This window comes from Lepus europaeus, chromosome 5 (assembly GCF_033115175.1).
Source record: "Lepus europaeus isolate LE1 chromosome 5, mLepTim1.pri, whole genome shotgun sequence".
Classification (NCBI taxonomy): Eukaryota; Metazoa; Chordata; class Mammalia; order Lagomorpha; family Leporidae; genus Lepus; species Lepus europaeus.
In genome coordinates this window covers 3,319,962-3,343,064 of record NC_084831.1, presented here as the reverse complement: position 1 = coordinate 3,343,064, position 23,103 = coordinate 3,319,962, and the positions used below count along the sequence as shown (strand labels likewise).

Below are 23,103 nucleotides of genomic sequence, written 5' to 3'. Positions count from 1 at the left end.
AGCGGCGGGCGCTCGGGGACGGCCGAGGGTGGGGTCGTTTCTAGCCGCAAAGTGTTTCTCGGGGCAGAAACCCGGCGTCCCGGCCCCCATCGCCGCCGCCGCCCGGCCCCGTCAGGCGGCTCCCAGGGGCGGGGCGTTCCCGCCAACTTGGGGCCCGCCGCGCCCGGGGCGGAGTTCTCGCGAGAAGTCGCGGGCGGCGCGCGGCTGTGGGCGGCTGCCCTTCCCCGGCCGGCGTCGGCGGCGCAGTGCGCAGGAGCGGCCGGCGGGTCTCCCCGGGCTACGAGCCGGCGCGGCCGCCGTCCGCCGCCCGCTGGTCCGCCGCGCTGCGCCATGGCGGGCTGCGCGGCGCGGGCTCCGCCGGGCTCCGAGGCGCGCCTCAGCCTCGCCACCTTCCTGCTGGGCGCCTCGGTGCTCGCGCTGCCGCTGCTCACGCGCGCCGGCCTGCAGGGCCGCACCGGGCTGGCGCTCTACGTGGCCGGGCTCAACGCGCTGCTGCTGCTGCTCTACCGGCCGCCGCGCTACCAGGTGCGGGCCGGGGGCCCTTCCGCACCCGGGACCCCGCTCCTCCCGCGGCCGGGCGGTCCGCCGGCTTTTACGTAACTTCGGTGCGGGCGCTCCCCTGCCGGCCGGCCTGGGGTCGCGGCCCCGCAGCTCCGGGTCCCGGGTCCTTCCGGGCGGGGGGTGCGGCTGCATGGCGGGGAGCCTCGCCTCGGCCCTGGGAGCCGGTGGACGGGGCAGCCCGGGTGGACGGGGCAGGCCGGGTGGACGGGGGAGGCCGGGAGGGCAGGGCAGCCCGGGTGGACGGGGCAGCCCGGGTGGACGGGGGCAGCCCGGGTGGACGGGGCAGGCCGGGAGGGCGGGGCAGCCCGGGAGGGCGGGGCAGCCCGGGAGGGCAGGGGCAGCCCGGGTGGACGGGGCAGCCCGGGTGGACGGGGGCAGCCTGGGTGGACGGGGCAGGCCGGGTGGACGGGGGAGGCCGGGAGGGCAGGGCAGCTCGGGAGGGCAGGGCAGCCCGGGAGGGCAGGGCAGCCCGGGTGGATGGGGCACCCGGGTGGACGGGGGCAGCCCGGGTGGACGGGGCAGCCCGGGAGGGCGGGGCAGCCCGGGTGGACGGGGCAGCCCGGGTGGACGGGGCAGCCCGGGTGGGCAGGGGCAGCCCGGGGTCGGGGAGGTGGAGGCGCCGCGCAGGGATGCGGGGGCCGGGGTTTGAATGCACACATCCGCCCTGCCCCGTCCGGGCCTCGGGGCCGGTGGGCTCCGCGGGCTGGCCCCCGGGAGGGCGAGCCAGCCGGTGACCGCTGCCTTGGGCTGCCTTTCAGATAGCCATCCGGGCTTGCTTCCTCGGCTTTGTGTTCGGCTGCGGCGTGCTGCTAAGTTTCAGCCAGTCCTCCTGGAATCACTTTGGCTGGTAAGGAGTACCCTGCCAAGTACCGGTTTGCAGCGCGGGGTGGCCGGGACCGAGGAGGGGTCAGGGCAGGCAGCGGCCGTCCCCCAGGGCGCCCTCACCCACCCCTGCCCTCTGTGCCCGCACGCCCCTGGGCTCCAGCTTCCGGGCCTCTCCCGTCGCCCGTGACTGTTGGGTCCGGCTGGTGCGTCCCCGGAGCCCCCCAGTCTGACCTGGTTTGAGCCGTGGGTTCACGGTCTCGGGGTGTGGACGCCCCTCCTTGCTGGAGCGGTTTTGGGTTTGTCGGGTCTTGTGTGCCAGACTCCTGGTTACGTTGGCGGTTCCCTCTCTCGCTTGTGCTGGGTGTGGTTATTTTAAAACCCGCTCAAGGCTCCCTGACTTGGGACGTGTCTCTTGCCTGGGACGGTCCAACACAGCCCCTAAAGACCCCGCTTGCTGCAAACCCCAGGGCAGGCTGCGTGTGGGCGGCTGCTGTCCACCATGAGGCCAGGGGCCGCGAGACCCCCCAGAACCCGGGCCGTCCGAGCTTCAGCTGACCGCAGGTTCTGGTCCTGTTTACTTCTCTTTCTGTTCTCTCTCTCCCTTGAACTCTTCCGTGTCGCTAGGTACGTGTGTTCCCTGTCGCTGTTCCACTACTCGGAGTACTTGGTGACCGCTGTCAACAACCCCAAGAGCCTGTCCCTGGACTCCTTCCTCCTGAACCACAGCCTGGAGTACACGGTGGCCGCGCTCTCCTCCTGGATCGAGTTCACCCTGGAGAATATCTTCTGGCCAGGTGCGCGCACCCTGCTCCTCCGCGCGGTGGGGGTGGGGCGGGACGGTGACATTGGGTCACCTTTCAGGTCTAATCTGCCAGCCTCTGTCCCCGCTAAGCCGTTTATAAAGTCTGGGCTTTGAATGGGGGACGAGCTGACCTTTCGCTGGACACCCCGCGCGTGTGCCCAGCCTCCCCTGGCTTCACACACAAGGGCGCCGAGCAGTCTCCTGAGGGTTTTGTTAGCAAAGCCCCTCTGCCTCCGGAGCCCGCCCTGAGGTTGAACTTCCCACAGCCAGTGCCGTGCAACGCACGTAGCTCCAGGGGATGGGCCGGACATCCGGGCCCGTCTGCTCCCCCAGCTGAGCTCCCACGTGTTGGCCCCAAGCGAACGACCCCTGCCCGATGGGCTGTGTGCCCTGTAAAGTGACGGGTGGACAGCAGAACTGAGGGAGTGTCTTCTTGCTCGGCTTTGGCCGGTGCTCACCGACCTGCGCGTGCTCTCTGACCTCTGTGTCTTGGGGAGGCGTCCTCACTGCCTGTCGTCTGCCCCCGGTGCCCTGTCCTGCAGAGCTGAAGCAGATCACCTGGGTCAGCGCCACGGGGCTGCTGATGGTGGTCTTCGGAGAATGCCTGAGGAAAGCGGCCATGTTCACCGCCGGCTCCAACTTCAACCACGTGGTGCAGAATGAAAAGTCGGACACGCACACTCTGGTGACGAGCGGGGTGTACGCCTGGTTCCGGCACCCCTCCTACGTCGGGTGGTTCTACTGGAGCATCGGGACCCAGGTACCGCAGCAGGCGCGACGCTGCTGTCCTTCCGGTCTGTTCCGACTGCGTCAAGTCAGAGCTCATTCTGTAGGTCAGGGTTTTTCGGCTGTGCTCTGTGCCCCTTCCCTGTCTCTCTAACTCAGATCCGGAGTGCCCCAGAGAGCTGAGGGGAGGCAGGGCTCTGGGGAGCCAGCTCGAGCTGCCACTCGGTGGCACAGGTGCTAATTAGGCCAAGGGCGTGTGGTCAGTCACCAGAGCCACGGGGTTTGTCGTGCACCAGGCCAGGCAGGCCTTCGTTTCCCGACAGCTGGCTCTCGATGCACTCCTGCTCCTGGCACACTGTGGCTAGAGAATGTGAGTGGGACTTGGAAGACCCACCCCGGGCCCCGAGGCATCCCACTGCCCGTGGGGGGTCCCTGAGTCCTGGGGGCGAGGCGGGGCGTAGGAGAGGCAGACGGCCACACGGGCCACACGGCCCTTTTATGATTTGTGTTTGTGAAACCCTGAAGTGCCCCCGTTAGCAGTCAGACAGAGGGGATGAATGGTGTAACTTGCTTCCTGCACCCCTAAGCACACTGGGACGAAAGTTCACGCCTCTGACCAAGCTTTCTTTTACGCTGGGCCAGCGCACTGTGTGTGTCCGGGAACAGTGCCTACCCTTACTGGATATAAAACACTGTTTTTATTTTTTAAAGATGTATTTTTTTTTTTATTTATTTGTTTATTTGAAAGGTAAAGTAGCAGAGAGGTCTTCCCCATCCTCTGGTCCACTCCCCAAGTGGCTGCAGTGGCTGGAGCTGGGCCAGTCTGAAGCCGGGAGCGTTTTCTGGGTCTCCCATGTTGGTGCAGGGCCCAGGCACTTGCTTTCCCAGGTGTATTAACAGGAACCTGGGGGCCAGCGCTGCGGCTCACTAGGCTAATCCTCCACCTGGGGCGCCGGCACACCAGGTTCTAGTCCCAGTTGGGGCGCCGGATTCTGTCCCGGTTGCCCCTCTTCCAGGCCAGCTCTCTGCTGTGGCCCGGGAGTGCAGTGGAGGATGGCCCAAGTGCTTGGGCCCTGCACCCGCATGGGAGACCAGGAGAAGTACCTGGCTCCTGCCTTCGGATCAGCGTGGTGCGCCAGCTGCAGCGCACTGGCCACGGCAGCCATTGGAGGGTGAACCAATGGCAAAGGAAGACCTTTCTCTCTGTCTCTCTCTCACTGTCCACTCTGCCTGTAAAAAAAAAAACAAAAACAAAACAAAACAAAAAAACCAGGAACCTGGATCAGAAGTGGAGCAGCCAAGACACGAACCAGTGCCCACGTGGGATGCCAACACTGCAGGTGGCAGCTTTACACACTGTGCCACAGCACCGGCCCCGTATTTATTTGAAAGGCAGAGTTAGAGGGAGAAGGGCCAGCGCTGTATTACAGTAGGTTAATCCTCTGCCTGCAGTGCCGGCATCCTATATGGGCACTGGTTCTAGTCCCGGCAGCTCCACTTCTGATCCAGCTCTCTGCTAATGTCCTGGGAAAGCAGTAGAAGATGGCCCAGGTGCTTGGGCCCCTGCACCCACGTGGGAGACCTGAAGAAACTTCTGGCTCCTGGCTTCGGATCTCCCTCGCTCCAGCTGCTGCTGCCATTTGGGGAGTGAAAAAGTGGATAGAAGATCTTTCTGTTTCTCCCTCTCACTGTCTGTAACTCTACATCTCAGGTAAATAAAATCTTTAAAAAAAAAAAAAAAAAAAAGAGGGAGAGACATCATTGCCGGTTCACTCCCCAAGTGGACAATCCTGGGGCTGCAGTAGGCTGAAGACAGAGCTTCATCCGAGTCTCACGTGGGTGTAGGCTGCTTTCCCAGGCACGTTAGCGGGAAACTGGATCAGAAACAGAGCAACTGGGACTGGAACCAGTGCTCGTACAGGATGCTGGCGTTGCAGGCGGCGGCAGAACCCACTGCGCCACAGCTCCGGCTCCCAGGACTCTAACCGTTCACAGCACGCTCCTGATGCGCTGACGGATTTCCCAGCTCAGTGGTGGCTGCACAGGTGATGCCCAGAGCCTGCACAGGCTCCGAGATCGCCCTGGGCCAGTCCTGCCTCCGGCCACCGCCTGCCCTCCCTAGAGTGGTGTGCGGACAGCAGTGTCGCCTCCAGACTTGGCCATGAGGCTGACCGGCTGCGGGTCGTGAACGGTGTAGCACGTTGCCAGGGAGACAGGCTGTGTGCCTGGCTCTCGTGGTGGGAGTCTCCTCTTGGAGCAGACGTGCGTCCTTAGGGGACGGGGCCAGGAAGCCAGCAGTGGTTGGGAATTTGCTGTGAGTAGCACAGGAAGCTTCCGGGAGCTGAGAATGCTGGGCCTTAAGAGCTCTTTGACTGTGGCTCGTGGTGGTTTTTTTTTGTTTGTTTGTTTTGTTTTTTTTTTTTTTTTTTTTTGACGGGCAGAGTTAGACAGTGAGAGAGAGAGAGAGAGAGAAAGGTCGTCTTTTTCCATTGGTTCACCCTCCAATGGCAGCTGCACCACGCTGATCCGAAGCCAGGAGCCAGGTGCTTCTCCTGGTCTCCCTTGCGGGTGCAGGGCCCAAGCACTTGGGCCATCCTCCACTGCCTTCCTGGGCCATAGCAGAGAGCTGGCCTGGAAGAGGAGCAACCGGGACAGAATCCGGTGCCCTAACTGGGACTAGAACCTGGTGTGCTGGCGCCGCTAGGCGGAGGATTAGCCTAGTGAGCCGCGGCACCGGCCATGGCTCGTGATTCTTGAAAATGGGAGGCCTGGGGCCGGTGTTGGAGCACACAGCAGGTTACATGGCCAGCCACTTGCGACGCTGGCATCCTAAATGAGCACTGGTTCAAGTCCTGGCTGCTCCACTTCTGATCCAGCTCCCCACTAATGCTCCTGGGGAAGCAGCAGAGATGGCCCAAGTGCTTGGGCCTTGCACCCGCATGGGAGACCCGGATGAAGTTCCAGGCTCCTGGCTTCAGCCAGGTCTGGCCCAGCCTTGGCCATTTAGGGAGTGAAACAGCAGATGGAAGATCTCTCTGCAGCTCTGCCTTTCAAATAAATAAATAAATCTCAATAAAGAAAAAAGAACGTGGGAGACCCTGCGAGTAAAGGAGGGAGGCAGAGCACGTGAACACAAGAAGTGGCCTCGGGGCCGCTGTCCAGGGTTAGGCAGCAGTGCCATCTGCTAAAAGCTCCGTGCCTGCGTCCACGAGGGAGAGTTGAGTGTGGTGGGTGAAGCTGTGCTCCCAAAGCCCTTCACGGGATTTTCAGCCTCACGGGCTCGTGTCTCCCCGCAGGTGATGCTGTGCAACCCCATCTGTGGTGTCGTCTACGCCCTGACCGTGTGGCGCTTCTTCCGCGACCGAACAGAAGAAGAGGAGATCTCCTTAATCCACTTTTTCGGCGAGGAGTACCTGGAGTATAAGAAGAGGGTGCCCACGGGGCTGCCTTTCATACAGGGGGTGAAGGTGGAGCTATGACGGGCGGGCTCAGGAGGACCGAGGGGCCGCTGCCCGGCCGGCTGCCGTGGACCGGATTTTCTTAATCGTTTTATATGCCACCAATTACTCTTCTGGAACATCCCTCGAGACCAAGAGGTCAGCAGCCTTAGGACCAAAGGACCCCCGGAGCAGCCCGTCCCGTGCCGAGTCCAGGCGGGGCGCAGATCCGGGTGGGCAGGAGCCGATCTCAGCAATATTCTGCAGCACCGCCTCCGGTGTGGCCCGTGAGGACCTAGGCCCGCGCCGGGCCCGCGCCGGGGCCGGGCCGGGCGGCTGAGTGACAGCCAGGACCGCGGAGGCGGGCTCTCTCCCGGAGCGTGCATTTACTGCCTTTCCCGTAACCACACACAGCACAGCTTTAACCTCTCCTCTGTCCTTCCGCGCATGAGCATCCCGACGGGTTTAAACTCCCTCATCGGGCGCTTCTGCTCTTCACGTATTTAGTCGTCTTTACGTATCTATCTTTATGACTGGCAGTGCGAATCCAGAGGGGCTCCCGGTGGTTCGGCTCCAGCATTTCTCTGGCAGCCGTAAGCCCCGGCGCCGGGTGTGGTGTTGTGCGACCACAGCGCCTGCCGTCCTGTTCTTGGGGGCGGTGGCTCGAAGCTGGGTCGCCTTTTCCTGTACCCAAGGAGAGCTTGCCGAACGCCTGCTCTATGCAGGACACCGGGAAGTGCTGGGAGATACTGCCCTCCATTTTTTATTTTGGATTTTATTCTCAACCATTACTTAACATATTTTGTGTCTCGGTGTAAAATCAGTTAACTATTTTCGACATTCTGTCTCAGAATCGCATCGTCCGTAACGCCATTTCAGACTGTCTTTTCCAAAGGGGGCGGAGCCTGCACAGCTACAGACTGAAGCAGCTGACTGACGGCTTCGGTCCACAGAGCAGGTGATGGCGGCAGCTGGGGTCCACTCGGTGCCGCGGGCGGGGCGGGGCGGGTGGTCGGCTTCATCTGGTTCTTTCTGGACTGGGCAGGAGCCTGGTCTCCCCGGGAGATCCTCCCGAGTGCTGCCTGGCCACGTGCCACACGGCTAGTGCGGGGCCACCAAGCTCTCCCTGCTCAGACCCCATCTGTAGAGTGGGGTCGGCACCACCTACCTCACAGGGTGTGGTGAGGACCGGGCGGACAACGTCAGTGACATCTGCGCTGTGTGAGTTACCTGTGCCAGATACCTAAGCTGTGTGTTCAAGAGCGCGTGTTACCAACTTGGAAATATCACTTATTTCTAGATTTCCTGGCTTAGTTAATTTCTTCATGGTTGTTTATACCAAAGAGGATCACGGGTTCACTGATTCCGCTGTGACGCTTGGAGTTTGACAAGTGCGCACGCTCAGCCACGGCCCCTCAAGGCCATGCAGGGGCCTCTGGCCCTGGCGGGGTACCGACGCGCCCTCACTATCTGGGAGCTGGAGCCAGGTCTCTGTTCGCAGCACGCGTGGCACGCTCCGCTGCCTGGGACTGCGCACTGCAGGGTGTGGCTGGGCGTGGGAGCCAGCCCAGCTCGTACCGGTCTAAGATGGCGCCTGTGCTTCGTTCCCCTCGGCAGCCGTGTGCTTGTCGTCTTGATGATGGCCCTGGCGGGGACACCGGGAGGCAGCATTGGGGTTTCCCAGTGGGAGGCGGCCTCACAGCGTGGGGGCCTGGACGTTGGGGCTAGCTGTGCCGTAAAGCGGGAATCCAGTGGTGCAGGTAGCGGGAGGGCGTTCCCACCCTCTGTGGTCCCGGGCCGGCTCGGCAGTTCCTTAAGGAAGATGGGGGAGCTACTTGTGGGTGGGATTCGGCACAGTCTGGACGTCACCTGGTGCCAAGAGCGTGCACCAAACGGGCCCGCAGCTGGGTGAAGCCGAGATCAGCCCGGTGGAGCCGAGGCTCTTCAGGCATTGCCTGTCGGGCCGCATGGCCGATCTTACATGAAGAAACTGCCCAGAGGCTTCTCCCCCTGCAGGTTGGAGTGCAGATTCAAGGGGTAACGGGTCCCGCACAGAACAAAGCCACTTCAGAGCAGCATAAAAGGAACCCTCCGCGAGGATCTGCAAGCCACTGCCAGTGCCGTCACGGAGGGAGCCTCTGGGCGGGGCAGGGGGCCAAAGGCAGCAGACCTGCGCCCTTCCTTGTCGTGAACTGCTAGCTGCTCTCGAGCCCAAAAAGTGCACTTTGTTCATCCCTTCCAATCATTTACCCATCGTGGGGAGACAGCCCGAGGCCCGTGAGTCGCCCGGGCTGGTCCCTTGGCCGCGGGCTCCCGTGGGGGGCTCGGGGAGTCCCTGCTGCCCCTCTGCACTTGCTGCTGTCCGGCTGTGGTTTGCTCGCACAGCGGTTGGCCACGTGGGAAGCTCGGTGGCCCCGCTGTGCAAGGCTGGGTTTGGGAGCCCCTGGGGCAGGCAGCTGAGCACCTTCAGGGAGTGATTATCTTACATGCAGGTGTGTTTATTGAGTTTTTTGAATTGGCTTTTCTTTCACAGATACTGATTATTTCTGATCCTTAATAAAGAAATAAACCTGTCCCTGATGTGGCTGGGAACCACGGTGTGGCTGTGTGGGCGGGAAGCTGCGAGGTGGGGAACGCAGAGGCCCCTGCGGCACCTGACCAGCCAAGTCCAAGCTCATACCCGGACCAGGTTTGTAACGAGGCTGCCGCGGAGGCCTGTGGAGGTGTGGCTGTTCTGGTGGCTGAGCTCAGAACCGAGGCCCTGCAGAAGCCTGTGGAGGGGAGGGCGGGGCTGGGCTCTGCGCCACCTGCCGTGCTGACTCCCGCGGCTAACACATGGCGTGGAGTGAAACGCTGAAAGATGAGCCTACGACAGTGACACGGCTGTTCCTCCCCTTCCCCGGCAAGTGTTTGGGAGCCTCTGGCTCCGGTGGACGGCAGCACACGCCCAAGAACTGGGCCTCAGCCACTTTTTCTCGCGGGAGGGAACGGAGGGACGTGATGGAGACGCAGCCCCCCACGAGGAAGTGAGTTCAGGCAGCGGCCGCTGCTTCAGAATCCAGAGACGGTCCCGTCTGTCCGGTCGCACCTGGGGTCTTCAGCCAAGAGCCCTGCTGATCTAGTTCACGCACGGAGGCTCAGCCGAGGCCACGGAGCCGGGCAGCAGCAAGCTGGGACCCAGGGGAAACGGATCTGTGAGCTTGCTTTGTCCTCACACAGGCTGGGCGTCCCTGACCCAGAAACCCAAAACCCAACGCAGCACTGCCGTGGTGCCACACCTGGCCTCCCGGGACGGGACACAACGGAAGCAAGCTAGAAATACCGCATAAAATCGCCTTCAGGCTCCGTGTGCCCAGGGTGTGTGCGAGACATGGGGATTTCGTGTGTGGACTTGGGTCCCAGCCGCGTGATAGCCACGTTGTAAACATGCAGACACGCCAAGACCTGAAAATTCCCAGCCCCAAACCTGGCCCCAGGCGTTTCGGATGAGGGAAACCTGACCGGTTCCTGGTCTCTGGAATCCGCCGCTTGCCCGCCCTGAGGTTGGAGAGACTTTACCTGGCCGGGGCCTCCCCGTTCCTGCTGGCGTCGTACGCAGCTTGTGGATATTCTGGCTCTTCAGATGCCTGAAACCTGGGCGAGAAAGTGTGGGCTGCTGGGAGTCGGAGGCCGAGGACCCAGCCTGCGCGAGCCGCACAGAAGCCGACACTCTAAGGCCTACCCCGCGTGCACTCTTCTTTTTTTAAAAGATGTATTTATTTATTTGAAAGGCAGATTTATAGAGCGGCAGAGGGAGAGTTTGTCCATCTGCTGGTTCACCCCCCAAATGGTCACAACAGCCAGAGCTGGGCTGATCCGAAGCCAAGAGCCTGGAGCTTCCTCCGGGTCTCCCACGTGGGTGCGGGGTCCCAAGGACCTGGTTATCTTCCACTGCTTTCCCAGACCATAGCAGAGAACTTGAACCGGCGCTCATATGGGATGCAACACTGCAGACTGGGGCTTTAACTGCTATGCCACAGCACCGGCCCCACTTACTTTTCTTCCTTCCTTCCTATTTGAAAGAGAGGGCATGTGCTTCATCTGCTGGCTCACACCCCAAATGGCCCCAATGGCTGGCTGGGGCGGGGCCAGACCAGAGCTAGGAGGAGCTTCCTCCAGGTTTCCCACACGGAGACGGTCATGCTTTTGGTTCCTGAATATTTGCTGAGGTCACATGGTTTGCAGAGGGCGGTGGGGGCAGGGCTGTGTGTGGAGGAGGGGGCCTCAGAAACATGTGGGAAAAGAGGTGGAGCCGGGAGGTTGCTGTGGCCAAACCAGAGCAGATGGGTGGGGTCCGCAGCCTGGCTGACGTCAGCTGTGGCCTCAGCCGACACCTGGAGAGGAGCAGAGACGTCCTCCCTCCCTACCCTGACCGGGCATTCAGCCCCACCCTGAGCTCCTTTTCTGTTCGCTGAAGCCGACCCTGCAGAGTGGCCCTGCCTGCCGGGTCCCCTTGCCCTGTGGGCAGGAAGGGGTGGAAACAGGAGTGTAGCGGCCACAGGCCCATTCACGCTGCATCACGCCCGACTCGTGTGGCTGCTGCGTGGTCAGCACCCGGCACCCAGCACAGGGCTCCCCGCCAAGGCCCAGGATGGCCGCCGGCAGCTGCTGGCCCCAGAAGCTAGTTCCGCCCGTGGCTGAGCATGGACTCAGCACCTGGTATCGAGATTTTGAGATACAGCAACCAGTCCAGGGCAGATGGGGGCTTAACTAAAGTGTGAGCAGTGAGCTGCGTTGAGCCTCCAGTGTAATGCGTGTGAAGTCATGAAGAGGAGCTTGGGCCAGGGCAGCTGTGCACACGTACACACGCGTTTGCTATTTTCAAGATTTACTTGTTTAGCCGGCGCCGCGGCTCACTAGGCTAATCCTCCGCCTAGCGGCGCCGGCACACCGGTTCTAGTCCCGGTCGGGGCACCGAGCCTGTCCCGGTTGCTCCTCTTCCAGGCCAGCTCTCTGCTGTGGCCAGGGAGTGCAGTGGAGGATGGCCCAAGTGCTTGGGCCCTGCACCCCATGGGAGACCAGGAGAAGCACCTGGCTCCAGCCATCGGATCAGCGCGGTGCGCCGGCAGCAGCGCGCCTACCGCGGTGGCCATTGGAGGGTGAAACAACGGCAAAGGAAGACCTTTCTCTCTATATCTCTCTCTCTCACTGTCCACTCCGCCTGTCAAAAAAAAAAAAATTAAAAAAAAAAAAAGATTTACTTGTTTATTGGAAAGGTGGAGTTAACAGAGGGAGAGACAGAGACCTTCCATCCACAGTTCACTTCTCAAATGGCCTCAACAGGGGCTGGCGTTGTGGGGTAGTAGCTTAAGCATCTGCCTGCAGTGCTGGCATCCTGAATGGGAGCTGGTTCGAGTCCCAGCTGCTCCACTTCATGTCCAGCTCCCTGGTGATGGTCTGGGAAAGCAGTGGAAGATGGCCCAAGTCCTTGGGCCCCTGCACCCATGTCGGAGACATGGAGGGAGCTCCTGGCTCCCAGCTCTAGCTGTTGTGGCCATTTGGGGAGTGAACCAGTCGATGAAAGATTCCCCCCTCTTCTCTCCCTCTGTAACTCTGCCTCTCAAGTAAATAAATCTTTTTAAAGATTTTTAAAAATCTTTATTAATAATAATAAATAAATAATAAAATATTTATTTATTTATTTGAAAGCCAGAGTTACACAAAGAGGCAGAGAGAGAGAGAGGTCGTCCATCTGATGGTCCACTCCCCAATTGGCCGCAGTGGCTGGAGCTGAGCCAATCTGAAGCCAGGAGCCAGGAGCTTCTTCCAGGTCTCCCACGTGGGTGCAGGGGCCCAAGGACTTGGGCCATCTTCCACTGCTTTCCCAGGCCATAGCAGAGAGCTGGATAGGAAGTAGAGCAGCCGGGTCTTGAACCGGTGCCCATATGGGATGTCAGCACTTCAGGCCAGGGCATTAACCCACTGCACCACAGCGGCAGCCCGATAAATAAATCTTAAAAAAAAAAAAAAAAGGAAAATGGCCACAACGGCCAGAGCTGGACCAATCCGAAGCCAGGAGTCTCTTCTCGTTCTCCCACGCGGGTGCAGGGACCCAGATACTCCAGTCTCTTCTTGTTCTTCCACGCGGGTGCAGGGACCCAGATACTCCAGTCATCTTCCACTGCTTTCCCAGGAGCGTTAGTAAAAAGCTGGATCAGAAGTGGAGCAGCCGGGACTCAAACTGGCGCCCACACAGGATGCGGCAGCTCAGGCAGCGGCTTCACCAGCCCCGTGTGCCCTCTCACTTTCCTCTTCCCCAGGCTCCCAGCTCTAGAAAAGGGACTAAAGGCCGGCGCCGTGGCTCAACAGGCTAATCCTCCGCCTTGCGGCGCCGGCACACCGGGTTCTAGTCCCGGTTGGGGCACCGATCCTGTCCCGGTTGCCCCTCTTCCAGGCCAGCTCTCTGCTGTGGCTAGGGAGTGCAGTGGAGGATGGCCCAAGTCCTTGGGTCCTGCACCCCATGGGAGACCAGGAGAAGCACCTGGCTCCTGCCATCGGAACAGCGCGGTGCGCCGGCCGCAGCGCGCTACTGCGGTGGCCATTGGAGGGTGAACCAACGGCAAAAGGAAGACCTTTCTCTCTGTCTCTCTCTCTCACTGTCCACTCTGCCTGTCAAAAAAAAAAAAAAAAAAAAAAAAAAAAAAAAAAGAAAAGGGACTAAAATGAGGAGGAGGGGACCAGCTGCCTATGATGCCAGCATCCCGATCCAGCTCCCTGCTAACGGCAGCAGCAGACTGCCCAAGCGCTGTGTCCCTGCCACCCATGTGGGAGACCTGGATGGAGTTCTGGTTCCCTGCTTCAGCCTGGCCCAGCTGTGGCCGTTAGGGACATTTCTGGAGTAAACGAGCAGATGAGAGATCTCTCTGTCTCTCCGTCTCTGACATTCTGCTTTTCAAATAAAATGGAAAAAAAAAAAATCCCTGTCTCTGAGTCGCTGCATGCTGCCCACTGTGGCAGAAGCTTGAAGGGTTAATTCTGAGAGGCACGTAGTGAGGACAGGCTCACAAATAATCCATCCAGAGGCTTTCCACGCAGGAGCTGGAGAAGGATCTAGAACCCACTGGGGCCTTCCAGCTCCTGCCTACTGTGTGCGAACTATCTGGTCAAGGATTACCTCGATGCAGCCACTGTGGAAGAAACCTGAGCACACAGAGGTAACCAGGAGGAAATGCTTCAGGGAGAAATCTTCCAGGAGAGGGGCTGGCACTGAGGTGCAGCGGGTTAAGCCACCACCTGTGGCACCGGCATCCCATGTGGGCGCCGGTCGGAGTCCCAGCTGCTCCACTTCCGATCCAGCTCCCTGCTAATGTGCCTGGGAAAGCAGTGGAGGATGGCCCAAGTCCTTGGGCCCCTGCAGCCACATGGGAGACCCAGAGGAAGCTCCTGGCTCCTGGCTTCAGTCTTGCCCAGTCCTGGCCATGGCGGCCATCCAGAGAGTGAACCAGCAGATGGGAGCTCTGTCTCTCTGTCTCCCTCTCTCCCTCTTCTCTCTGTAACTGCATTTAAATGAGTAGGTCTTGGGAAAAAAAAAAAAAAAAACTTCCAAAAAGAAAAAACACAACAGGAGCCTTCTCAGTGTGTCCATAACCCACAAGATGTTGTAAGAACAGGAGACCAAAAAAAGTGCTTGGAAGCGGAAGCCAAGGTAGCAGAAAGGAGCAATGCAATAGGAACGCCGGAGGATAAAGAGGTGATCTCCAGGTAAGAGGTGCAAAGTGGGACAGAAGATAAGTTGGGCGGCCAGCCCGGGAGGATGGGTACCCCAAAAAAGTGAACTGAAAGACGCTGCTTTGCGTGTTGATAGGACCCACCAGTATCCTCACCAGTGTGAAATTTCAGAGCACTGAGAGCAAACAAAATTCGACCGGCTTCCAATGGGAGCAGGTAGGTGACGTGACGAAGACCAGAGACCAGCCCCATCACCAGCAGCCTGGGAAGCTCCCCTGTGTTGGGGAGTCGGTCCCCAGGGGAACTCTCGGTGGAGCGTGAAGGGAGGACGAGGATGTTTGCACGCCAGTGCGGCCCCAGACACATCCCTTCCTCAAACCACTGGGGGGTGGGCACCACCCAAACGTGAGAGGAACGGGGGCGACGCTGCTGTCCCTCTGCCTCTGACTCTGCCGCTGAGAGGGCCTGGTCCAGCCCAGGCGTGTCTTAACCACACACGCGCTGAGGGCCACGTGCTGCTCCTGCCTCCATGTCCCGCTGCCGGGGCCAGCTGAGGGCCCCCCTGACTGCCCTCCAGGAGCAGAAGAGTGGTGCCGTGGTGACGATGCCGGCGGGGAAGACCAGATCCCGTATCAGAGTCCCAGCTCTGCGCCAATTCTATCTTTTTGCTCATGGGCACCCTGGGAGGAAGCAGGCGATGGCTCAGGTAGTAGTAGGGTCCCTACCAGCCACGTGGGAGGCCTGGATGGAGTTCACGGCGCCTGTCTTTGGCCTGGCCCAGCCCCAGCATTCGTGAGCATTTGGGGAGTAGGCCAGTGGATGGGATGGGAGTGCTCGCTCTCTCCCTGCCTTTCAACTAAGTAAGATACAGGTTTTTTTTTTTTTTTTTTTTTTTTGGACAGGCAGAGTGGATAGTGAGAGAGAGAGAGAGAGAAAGGTCTTCCTTTCTGCCGTTGGTTCACCCTCCAATGGCCGCTGCGGCCGGCGCATCGTGCTGATCCGAAGCCAGGAGCCAGGTGCTTCTCCTGGTCTCCCATGCGGGTGCAGGGCCCAAGCACTTGGGCCATCCTCCACTGCCTTCCCGGGCCACAGCAGAGAGCTGGCCTGGAAGAGGGGCCACCGGGACAGAATCCAGCGCCCCAACCGGGACTAGGACCCGGTGTGCCGGCGCCGCAGGCGGAGGATTAGCCTGTTAAGCCACGGTGCCGGCCAAGATACAGATTTTTTTAAAATGTCTTCTGAACTAGTTAGTCTTTAAAAAATGAAGAAGATAAAATGCCTTGGAGCTACCGCTGAGATCCAGAGGCAGGCCGGAAGCAGAGCCCGGAGCAGCCCACTCACCATGACCCCGCCTGGAGATGCACAGCCCCCCCAACCCCACTGACTGCCACGCGCATGCCAAGGGGGCCCAGTGGCCCCGGGACCCCCTCACCTGGGCTCCAGCCGCTCCTTCACCTTGGCGATGGAGCGGACGTAGGGCGTGATGTGCTTGGTGATGGTGGTCAGGTGGGCATTCTCCTGCTTCAGCTGGAAGAGGTCACGCAGCTGCGCTGTGGGGGCCGAGGCCACAAGGTTGGGCCTTGCTGGCCTCCGTCTTTGCCCTCGGGCCCACACCGCGGGAAGATCTCCGCTGTGTCCGTGACCGCCTGCCCCTGGGTGAGGGCGTTCTCCCGGGATCCTGACCGTGCAGCATCCTTGGGGCTGGTTAGCCGCTGTGAGGCAGTGCCCAGTGCTAAGGGGCCGGGGGTGCAGGTTTGTGTCGGGTTAGTGACCGGCATGTGGGTTAGCTCTGCTGGGACCTTCATAGATCTCCTGCTCGCCGGCCAGCCGCTGGTAGGATTCCTCCCAGATCTGAAAGAGAAAGTCGGGGTTTCAGTCCAAGAGCCACACAGCAGCCCCAGGCAGGCCCTCGTGGTTCCGGTGGCCAGGGCCCCCGCCTGCCCCTTCCCGTGTCTCCCGGTCCCCTGGGAAGGGCTACCTCCTGGAAGACCGCTCTCATGGCCTCCACGGAGGCGTACTCCGAGTCTATCTGTGCGTCCAGCCGCAGGGACCTGTGCAGGATGTCGGCCATGATCTCGGCTCTGATGAGCGAGTGGTGCTTGGTGAGGTCGCGGTGCAGCTCCTGTACCTGGTCCTTCAGGTTCTGCACCTCTGCCTGCAGACCCTGCACCCAGGGGTCCCCCAGGGCCGCGCGGTTACTGCAGGGGCCTTGGGGGGGGGAAGCAGGAGTGGGCCTCTCCAGCCCGAAGGTGCCCGCCCCCTCACCCGGTAGGAGTCCTCGTAGTGGCGGCAGTGCTCCGCGAAGGGCGTGTCCTCACCGTCGGCCAGCAGCACCTTGGTGCTTATGGACCGGTGCAGCGTGGGCTTTTGGACTGGTGACCGGGACACCTTTCTCACTGGGGAGGGGCAGCTGGGTCCCATGAGCACCTTGGGGCCTGAGCCCCCTGCCAGCCTGGAGAGACAGCGGGTGTGGCTGGGGCAAGGGGTGGGGGTCGGAGGGATTGGGAGGGTCTTCCCCTTCCCTCAGCCTCCCAGGGCCGTACCCCTCCACCCAGCTCTGGGGCAGAACCACGTGGAGCTCTGAGTGAGCCACACACAAGGACAGCCAGGTGGCTGTGTCTTATACCCCCCTGCAGTCTCCAGTTTGCTACCAAGGGCAAGTCCATCGGGGTGCCGCCAGGGCTGGCCCCTGCCTCCTTGGGGACCCTTGGGGACACACAAGCCGGCTTCAGCCTTTCTCCAGACTCTGGGAGTCAGATTCCCCGCGGCTTCAGCTACTTCGGCAGCGTCAGGCCCAGCTTTAGGCATCCCAGACTGGGGGGTGGGCCGGCTGCGGCCACGGTCAGGGGCAGCCCGAGGCCCCCTCCTACCCTGACCAAGCACCTGGCGTCCCCGACGGCCGTTCCCAGTCCCCACGGTTTCGCCTAGCAGCTGGCGGTTGCCCGCGCGGCGAGCAGTGGATGGCGGAGGGCAGCGCGGCGCGGCCTCTGCAGGACCACCAGTCTGCCGGGTCCCCACCCGCCGGGTCGGGGGTTCCTGCGCCCGCCCCCCCTCCGTCTTTGCTTACGTATTGGCGCCACCCTGCGCGCCCGCGGCTCTGCGCGGCCCTAGCAGCAGCAGCGGCTCCAGGCAGCGCGCGAACTCGGCGCGGTAGTCGCTGGCGATCTGGGCGGCGGGACGCGGTGGTGAGGAGGCCTCCCCGGCCGGCGGGCTGCCCGACCCCGGCCCACCCGGCCGCCCGCGCACCTTGCTGCTCTGCGCCGGCCTTAGGCGGTGCGGCCGCGTGACCACGCGCTGCAGCCTCTCCATCAGCTCCTGTGGCCGAGGGCGCAGACCAGTGAGGGAGGTGGCATGGGGGGAGGGGGCAGGAAGAGGGCAGTGGCGGCCAGGAGGCCCCACAGCAAGTCTGTCCTTGGCGTGTTCCCTGGTGTCCCTTTGCAGTTCCAGCCCTTCGCTGGGACTCCAGTGGGCAAACCCGTCCCCACCCCCATCTACGGGGCAGAGGGCAGGACTGCAGCCCACCGTCCCTTGGAGGGCGCGGAGAGCTTCAGGGTCCTTACTAGGACACACCTGGCCCCCAAAAGGTTTGCAGATGCTGGGGTGGGGGAGGGGAATGGATCTCAGCCTGGAGGTGGCAGCTTGTGTGTTTGGGTGGGCCCTCGTGGGAAGGGGGAGACCTGCGGGAGCCCGGGGGGTGACTCACATAACCCAGGTCCAGGAACTCAGCCTTGTTGGCCAAGCTGAGGAAGGAGGAGCAGATGACCAGGTGGATCTGTGGGAGGGGACACTGCTCAGCACCTGGCCAGGGGAGCAAGGACCCTGTGGGCTGGGGGCCTGGCCCTGCACCCTCAGCCTTACCTGCAGGGTAGGCAGGAGGGTGGCCAAGTGGGAGAGCTGCTCCTTGAAGGCCTGGTCCTTCTCCTCGTATTGGCTGGGGAGGGGGTGGGCTGCCTGGTCACCAAGGGGAGGATTGCCCACCCCACCCAAGGGGGCCTCAGGATGGGGCCGTCCCCCTGTGCCCTGAGCCACCTGCCCTCCCCAGCTGCTGGACACCTGGGGGTCTTGCTCTGCAGGGTGGGCGTGGCCTGCCCAGGCAGGGGCTGTGAGCTTTGCAGGGAGGGAGCCCCGCCAGCACTCACCTCTGCACAGCCTGTAGCAGCAACGCCTTCCTCTCCGCCAGTTTCTCCTGGGAGAGACGCGGCTGCTGACTACGTGGACAGCCCTGCCACGGTCCCAGCCCTGCCATGGTCCCAGCCCTGCCACCAACCCAGCCCTGCCACCCTCCCAGCCCTGCCACGGTCCCAGTCCTGCCACCAGCCCAGCCCTGCCACCGACCCAGCCCTGCCACCCTCCCAGCCCTGCCACCGACCCAGCCCTGCCACGGTCCCAGCCCTGCCACGGTCCCAGTCCTGCCACCGACCCAGCCCTGCCACCCTCCCAGCCCTGCCACCCTCCCAGCCCTGCCACTGACCCAGCCCTGCCACTGACCCAGCCCTGCCACGGTCCAAGCCCTGTCACCGACCCAGCCCTGCCACCCTCCCAGCCCTGCCACCCTCCCAGCCCTGCCACGGTCCCACGACCACTGCCCGGGCCCCAGGCAGCGCTGGTCAGGCTGAGTATCTAATCCGGCCAGGTAGCCACAGGCCTGCATCCCATGCCCGGGAGCCCAGCACCTTCACCTGAAATGTCACCTCCTGGGTGCCGGCTTCCTGCCCCGCCCCCCCGCCTCCCAGGAAGAGGGTAGCCCCACGCCACACTAGAAGCTCCACAAGCCACCTGCCCCGGCTGCCGCGCGGCTGCGGGAGGGACGCGGGACGACCCGCCCGCCCCTCTCCCCGCCTGTCCCAGCGCTCACCTGCACGCTGTCGAAGAGCGCGTGGATGGCGGCTGCCTCCTCCTCGGCGCTGTGCCGCACCTCCTCCACCATGGCCTGCAGCAGCGCGATGGCCTCCCGCGTGGCCGCCTGCAGGGCTTTCACGGCCTGGGGATAGGGCAGCCTCAGCCCGGGGGGCTGAGGTCCCCGCACCCCCGCGCCCCCGCCCCGCGCACCCGGAGCTCACCCGCACCGCCTGCTCCAGCCGCTCACAGCCCTGCACGTAGGCCGACTCCAGGTCCACGCAATGGGCTCTGCTCTCCCTGCGGGGCGGCTGCGGGTGAGGCCGGGCGGGTAGAGGGCGCCCTCTCGCCCCCTCCCCTCTCGCCCCCCGCCCCGCACCGACCCCTGCAAGTCCCGGAAGCAGCGGATGCACAGCAGCGATTTCCTGTCGGTGGAGAACATGAGGTAGGGCTCGGCGTGCAGCGCTGCGGCGGGCGGGGGACGCTGGTCAGGGCTCTGGGCTCCGCCCGGCCCCCGCCACACCCCCAGCCGGGCCCGCCGCGCTCACGGCACTTCTGGAGCACGTCGCGGCTGCGCTGGCCCAGGGCCACGATGTCGTGGCGCGCGAACATGCGCGCCCGGTGCGTCTCGTCGCGGCAGCGCGCGCACAGGGGCTGCCCGCACGTGTTGCAGAAGCACGCGGTCTCCGCGTCCTGCGGGCAGAGGGCAGGCTCAGCCACCGCAGCCCCACGCGGCCAGCGCGGGGACCACGGCCGCGCCCCTCCGGGGCGGTGGAGGCGGGGCAAACACAGAGCGAGCTCTGGGCCACCGCGTCCCACGTGGAGGGCTTGGGACGGAGTCCGGCCTTCCCTCGGGATCCAACTCCTTGTTGATGGCCTGGGAAGCAACAGAGGACGATGGCTCAACTACTTGGGTCCCTGCCACCCACATGGGGGACCCGGATGGAGTTGCTGGCTCCTGGCTTCTGCCTGGCCCAGCTTTGCTGTTGTGGCCATTTGGGATTTGGGGGCGTGATCCAGCCAGTGGAAGGTTCTCTCTCTCTCTCTATCTCTCTCCCTCTCTCCCTCTCTCTGACTTTCAAACATTTTGTCTACAACAAAAGCTTTCCTGTGCTGTGGAAGCTTCACTAGTGGCCAAATGGGGATGCACCCCCTGGCCTCACCCTGGCCATCGCCCTGGCTTCACACAGGCCATCGCCCTGGCCTCACCCTGGCCTCACCCTGGCCATCGCCCTGGCTTCACACAGGCCATCGCCCTGGCCTCACCCTGGCCTCACCCTGGCCTCACCCTGGCCATCGCCCTGGCTTCACACAGGCCATCGCCCTGGCCTCACCCTGGCCATCGCCCTGGCCTCACCCTGGCCTCACCCCGGCCATCGCCCTGGCCTCACCCTGGCCTCGCCCCGGCCATCGCCCTGGCCATCTGGAATCACGGCTCAGCTGGGCAGGGGAACGGTGGGCGGTGAGGGCTTGACCTTTCCCCATCCCAGATCCAGGGTCAAGAGTCCGGGGCTTGGGTCACAGCCTTGGCAGCGACCCTCGCAGGGGCTGTGCCAGAACGAATCGCACGTCCTTACCCTGGCGTTCAAGGCCACTTCCTCAGGGCTCTCCCTGCCCCCAGACCCTCGCCTCCCGCTGCTCCTCTCTGTACTGCTGGGGCACACGTTCCTCAGCACCTGCCCGGCTTTTGCTCCTGCAGGCCCCATCTCAGGCCGGAGGCCCCCAGAGCCCTCCCCAGCCGCCCCAGAGCCTGGCCTCCGCTCCCTCCCAACACCATGCTGTCCTCACTTCCCCCGGGGCGGCGGCTGCCCACTGCTACTTCGGTAGCACAGGGCCGTCAGCGGTCAGCTCAGGCCCGTGAGCCAGATGGCACTGCCAGTGCTAGCTGACAACTCCACTCTGAGCTGCAGGCCAGTGAGCTCCGCCGGACGGAATGGTCACCACGGAGCTGGACTTCAGTCTCCCCACTGCGTAATGGGGCCCACATTTGGCGTCCAGGCTGCCGCAGGGAGGCCTTGGAGAATCCACTGCCAGACTCGCCTCTGAGGATGTGCAAGGGCGCCCACCATGCGGCCCGGCTCCCCTGGCTCCCACCCCGTCCCCGGCCGCCCCTGCCTGCTTGCTGCAGTCCAGGTCACAGTTGGCACAGTGCACGGCCTCCACGCCATCCCTGGAGCTGTCCACCAGGAACTGCAGCAGCCGGTCCACCGGCGGGAGCCCGCTCGGCCCCTTCACCACGGTCTGGTGTCTGCGGAGAGGCAGCCCCAGGCACCCTGTCCAAGAGGCCCCCCACCCCCACCCCTGCCCCCCTGCCCGTCACACTCCAGGCTACAGCTAAAAATAATGCTGCCAGGAGGTGGGGTGCACTGCAGGCCTGGGGGCTGCTATTAATAACGCAGCCAAGGCTGCTCCTCACCCTGCGCTGACCAAGCCCTCGCTCAGTACTGGGCAACCCTGTGCAGCTGTGGGCTCAGTGCAGGGTGTCCAAAGCAGAAGCCCCCCCCCCCCCCCGCCCCCCAACACCTTCTCACTGCATGGGGCAAATTTAAGGCCACCCCAAAAGTAATGTTAACTCAAGACTTCTGAGACACCCCCCCCCCCCCAGCCAGTAACTGGGAGTGTCCTGACCCCGCCCGTGCCCCACCCTTGCCCCCTGAAGGCCTTAGGCCAAGATCCTTTCTCCAGGCCACAGCTGATGGGATCTGTGAAATGGGTCCCCGGCAGGGAGCGCTGCAGGGACTGGGTGCCACCTCTCCCAGCAGTGGCTGCCTGGGATCCGAGGCTCATCCTACCCACGCCTGGAGTCGCATCTGCCCGGGGCGGAGCCGACCTCGGCCAGGCGCCCTGGGGCAAGCAGGCTTTGGGCTTTGGGGCACTCACTGGCACAGCGGGCAGGCGACGCGGCCGTCGGCGGTGCAGCCACGCAGGCAGCCCGCGCAGAAGTCATGGAAGCAGTCCAGCAGGCACGGGCGCTCGTACTGCGCGTGGCACAGCGGGCACACGAGCGGATGGCCGCTCGCGGCATCCAGGGCGCCCGGCCCCTCCGGGGGCGCGAAGATAGCGCCCGACATCAGCGGGCTCGGCGCAGAGCGCGGCGGAGGCGCGCAGCTCCGGGGGCCTCCGCGGGGACGTCGGCGCCCTCCTGCCTGCCCGGCCTGGACCCGACAGGACGTCCAGAGGCGGTGGAGCGGGAAGCCGCTGGGGCCCGGGCTGGGAGGACCGGCAGGGACTGGCGAGGGCCCGGAGCTGAGCGCCCTCCGAGCCTCGCCGCGCCGTTCAGCGCTGCCGCGGGCGCCGACTCCTAAAGGTCAGGCGGGAAGGGCGACGCGTCCCCGGCTTCCCCCACAGCCGCGACTCCCCGCCCCGCGTCCTCTGGGTGACCCGCAGGCGACGCCCCCTCGTCGCCGCTCCCGCTCCCGGGGCGGCGCGGCGCGGCTTGAACACAGCTCCGGCCCCTTCGCCCCTGCCATAGAGGAGGAGCGCCGACACCGTGTTTGGGGACGTCGGTGTCAGGCGAGGGCTGGACGCTGCCCGAAATGGCTGAGCCTGGAGCCCCGCAGGAGCGCCCTTGGCTGCGGGGTCTCCAGGCACCGCCCCCCACTAGGGCCACACTCTCCCACTGGGCTGGGGTCCCACCAGAGTGGGTCCCCGGAGCCCACTGCTTCCGTGGCCAGTTGGGCCTGGCTCGTGCAGGGGCAGCGCTGGGTGGGGGTGGGGGAGACGGGCGAGAGGCTCAGGGATCCCAGGCCTGCGGTGGGGGTGGGGGTGGGCGAGGCTGCACCAAGCGAGCAACTCTGGGGCCTCCGCGCGCAGGTGTAACAGGTCCGCCTCCCCACAGTGGGGCCAGCCTTCCGGGAACAACTCAGGCAGGTGTTTAGGGGACTTCCAAGCACTGAAGGCCCCAGTCCGGGGCCATCTGAGTTCCCCAAAGGGGAGGCGCTGCGCTTTCCCACCAGGGCCCCCGCTGCCATTCCGGGCTGGGCAAATGCTGGTCTTTCGAGTATTGATTTCTCCAGCGGTGGGGTGCTCTCCCCACCCACGCAGCCACTGCTTCCGCCCCTCCTGCAGTCAGGCTCAAGCCCGGAGGCTGACCCACAGAAAATACAGACTGGACCGATGGTCGGGGAGAACCAGGAGACAACCTGGGAGCAGGACTTTCAGGGATGAGGAGTGTTCCAGAAGTGACTCCTAGGCAGAAACCGCTGGCTC

General features: G+C 63.4%; 2 protein-coding genes across 7 annotated transcripts; one reads left to right on the top strand and one right to left on the bottom strand.

Moving 5' to 3' along the window:
* The first annotated feature begins 324 nt into the window (after positions 1-324).
* Positions 325-8,694, top strand: ICMT (isoprenylcysteine carboxyl methyltransferase). Of its 2 annotated transcripts, XR_009865890.1 has the most exons (6): positions 325-525; positions 1,320-1,408; positions 2,011-2,180; positions 2,731-2,948; positions 6,211-7,309; positions 8,368-8,694. XR_009865890.1 is itself a non-coding variant. In XM_062190348.1 (5 exons), the coding sequence occupies exons 1-5, from the start codon at positions 331-333 to the stop codon at positions 6,391-6,393; spliced, it is 855 nt and encodes a 284-aa protein (XP_062046332.1). In that variant the 5' UTR covers positions 325-330; the 3' UTR covers positions 6,394-7,652. The 2 variants fall into 2 exon arrangements, 1 of the variants encoding a protein (XP_062046332.1); XM_062190348.1 differs by lacking the exon at positions 8,368-8,694 and having other exon boundaries at positions 6,211-7,652.
* An 8-nt stretch (positions 8,695-8,702) lies between these two features.
* On the bottom strand, positions 8,703-22,186 carry RNF207 (ring finger protein 207). Of its 5 annotated transcripts, none has more exons than XM_062190344.1 (17): positions 21,775-22,186; positions 21,010-21,142; positions 19,443-19,587; positions 19,278-19,359; positions 19,119-19,194; positions 18,914-19,039; positions 18,198-18,244; positions 17,917-17,989; positions 17,762-17,830; positions 17,305-17,373; positions 17,126-17,223; positions 16,324-16,531; positions 16,037-16,222; positions 15,858-15,909; positions 15,491-15,608; positions 9,910-9,984; positions 8,703-9,521 (listed from the first exon to the last, which is right to left on the bottom strand). In XM_062190344.1, the coding sequence occupies exons 1-17, from the start codon at positions 21,963-21,965 to the stop codon at positions 9,470-9,472; spliced, it is 1,800 nt and encodes a 599-aa protein (XP_062046328.1). In that variant the 5' UTR covers positions 21,966-22,186; the 3' UTR covers positions 8,703-9,469. The 5 variants fall into 5 exon arrangements, 4 of the variants coding, with proteins under 4 accessions (XP_062046328.1, XP_062046329.1, XP_062046331.1 ...); XM_062190345.1 differs by having other exon boundaries at positions 8,704-9,521; positions 16,324-16,510; XM_062190346.1 differs by lacking the exons at positions 8,703-9,521; positions 9,910-9,984 and having other exon boundaries at positions 15,523-15,608; positions 16,037-16,109; positions 16,187-16,222.
* Between the last annotated feature and the right edge of the window lie 917 nt (positions 22,187-23,103).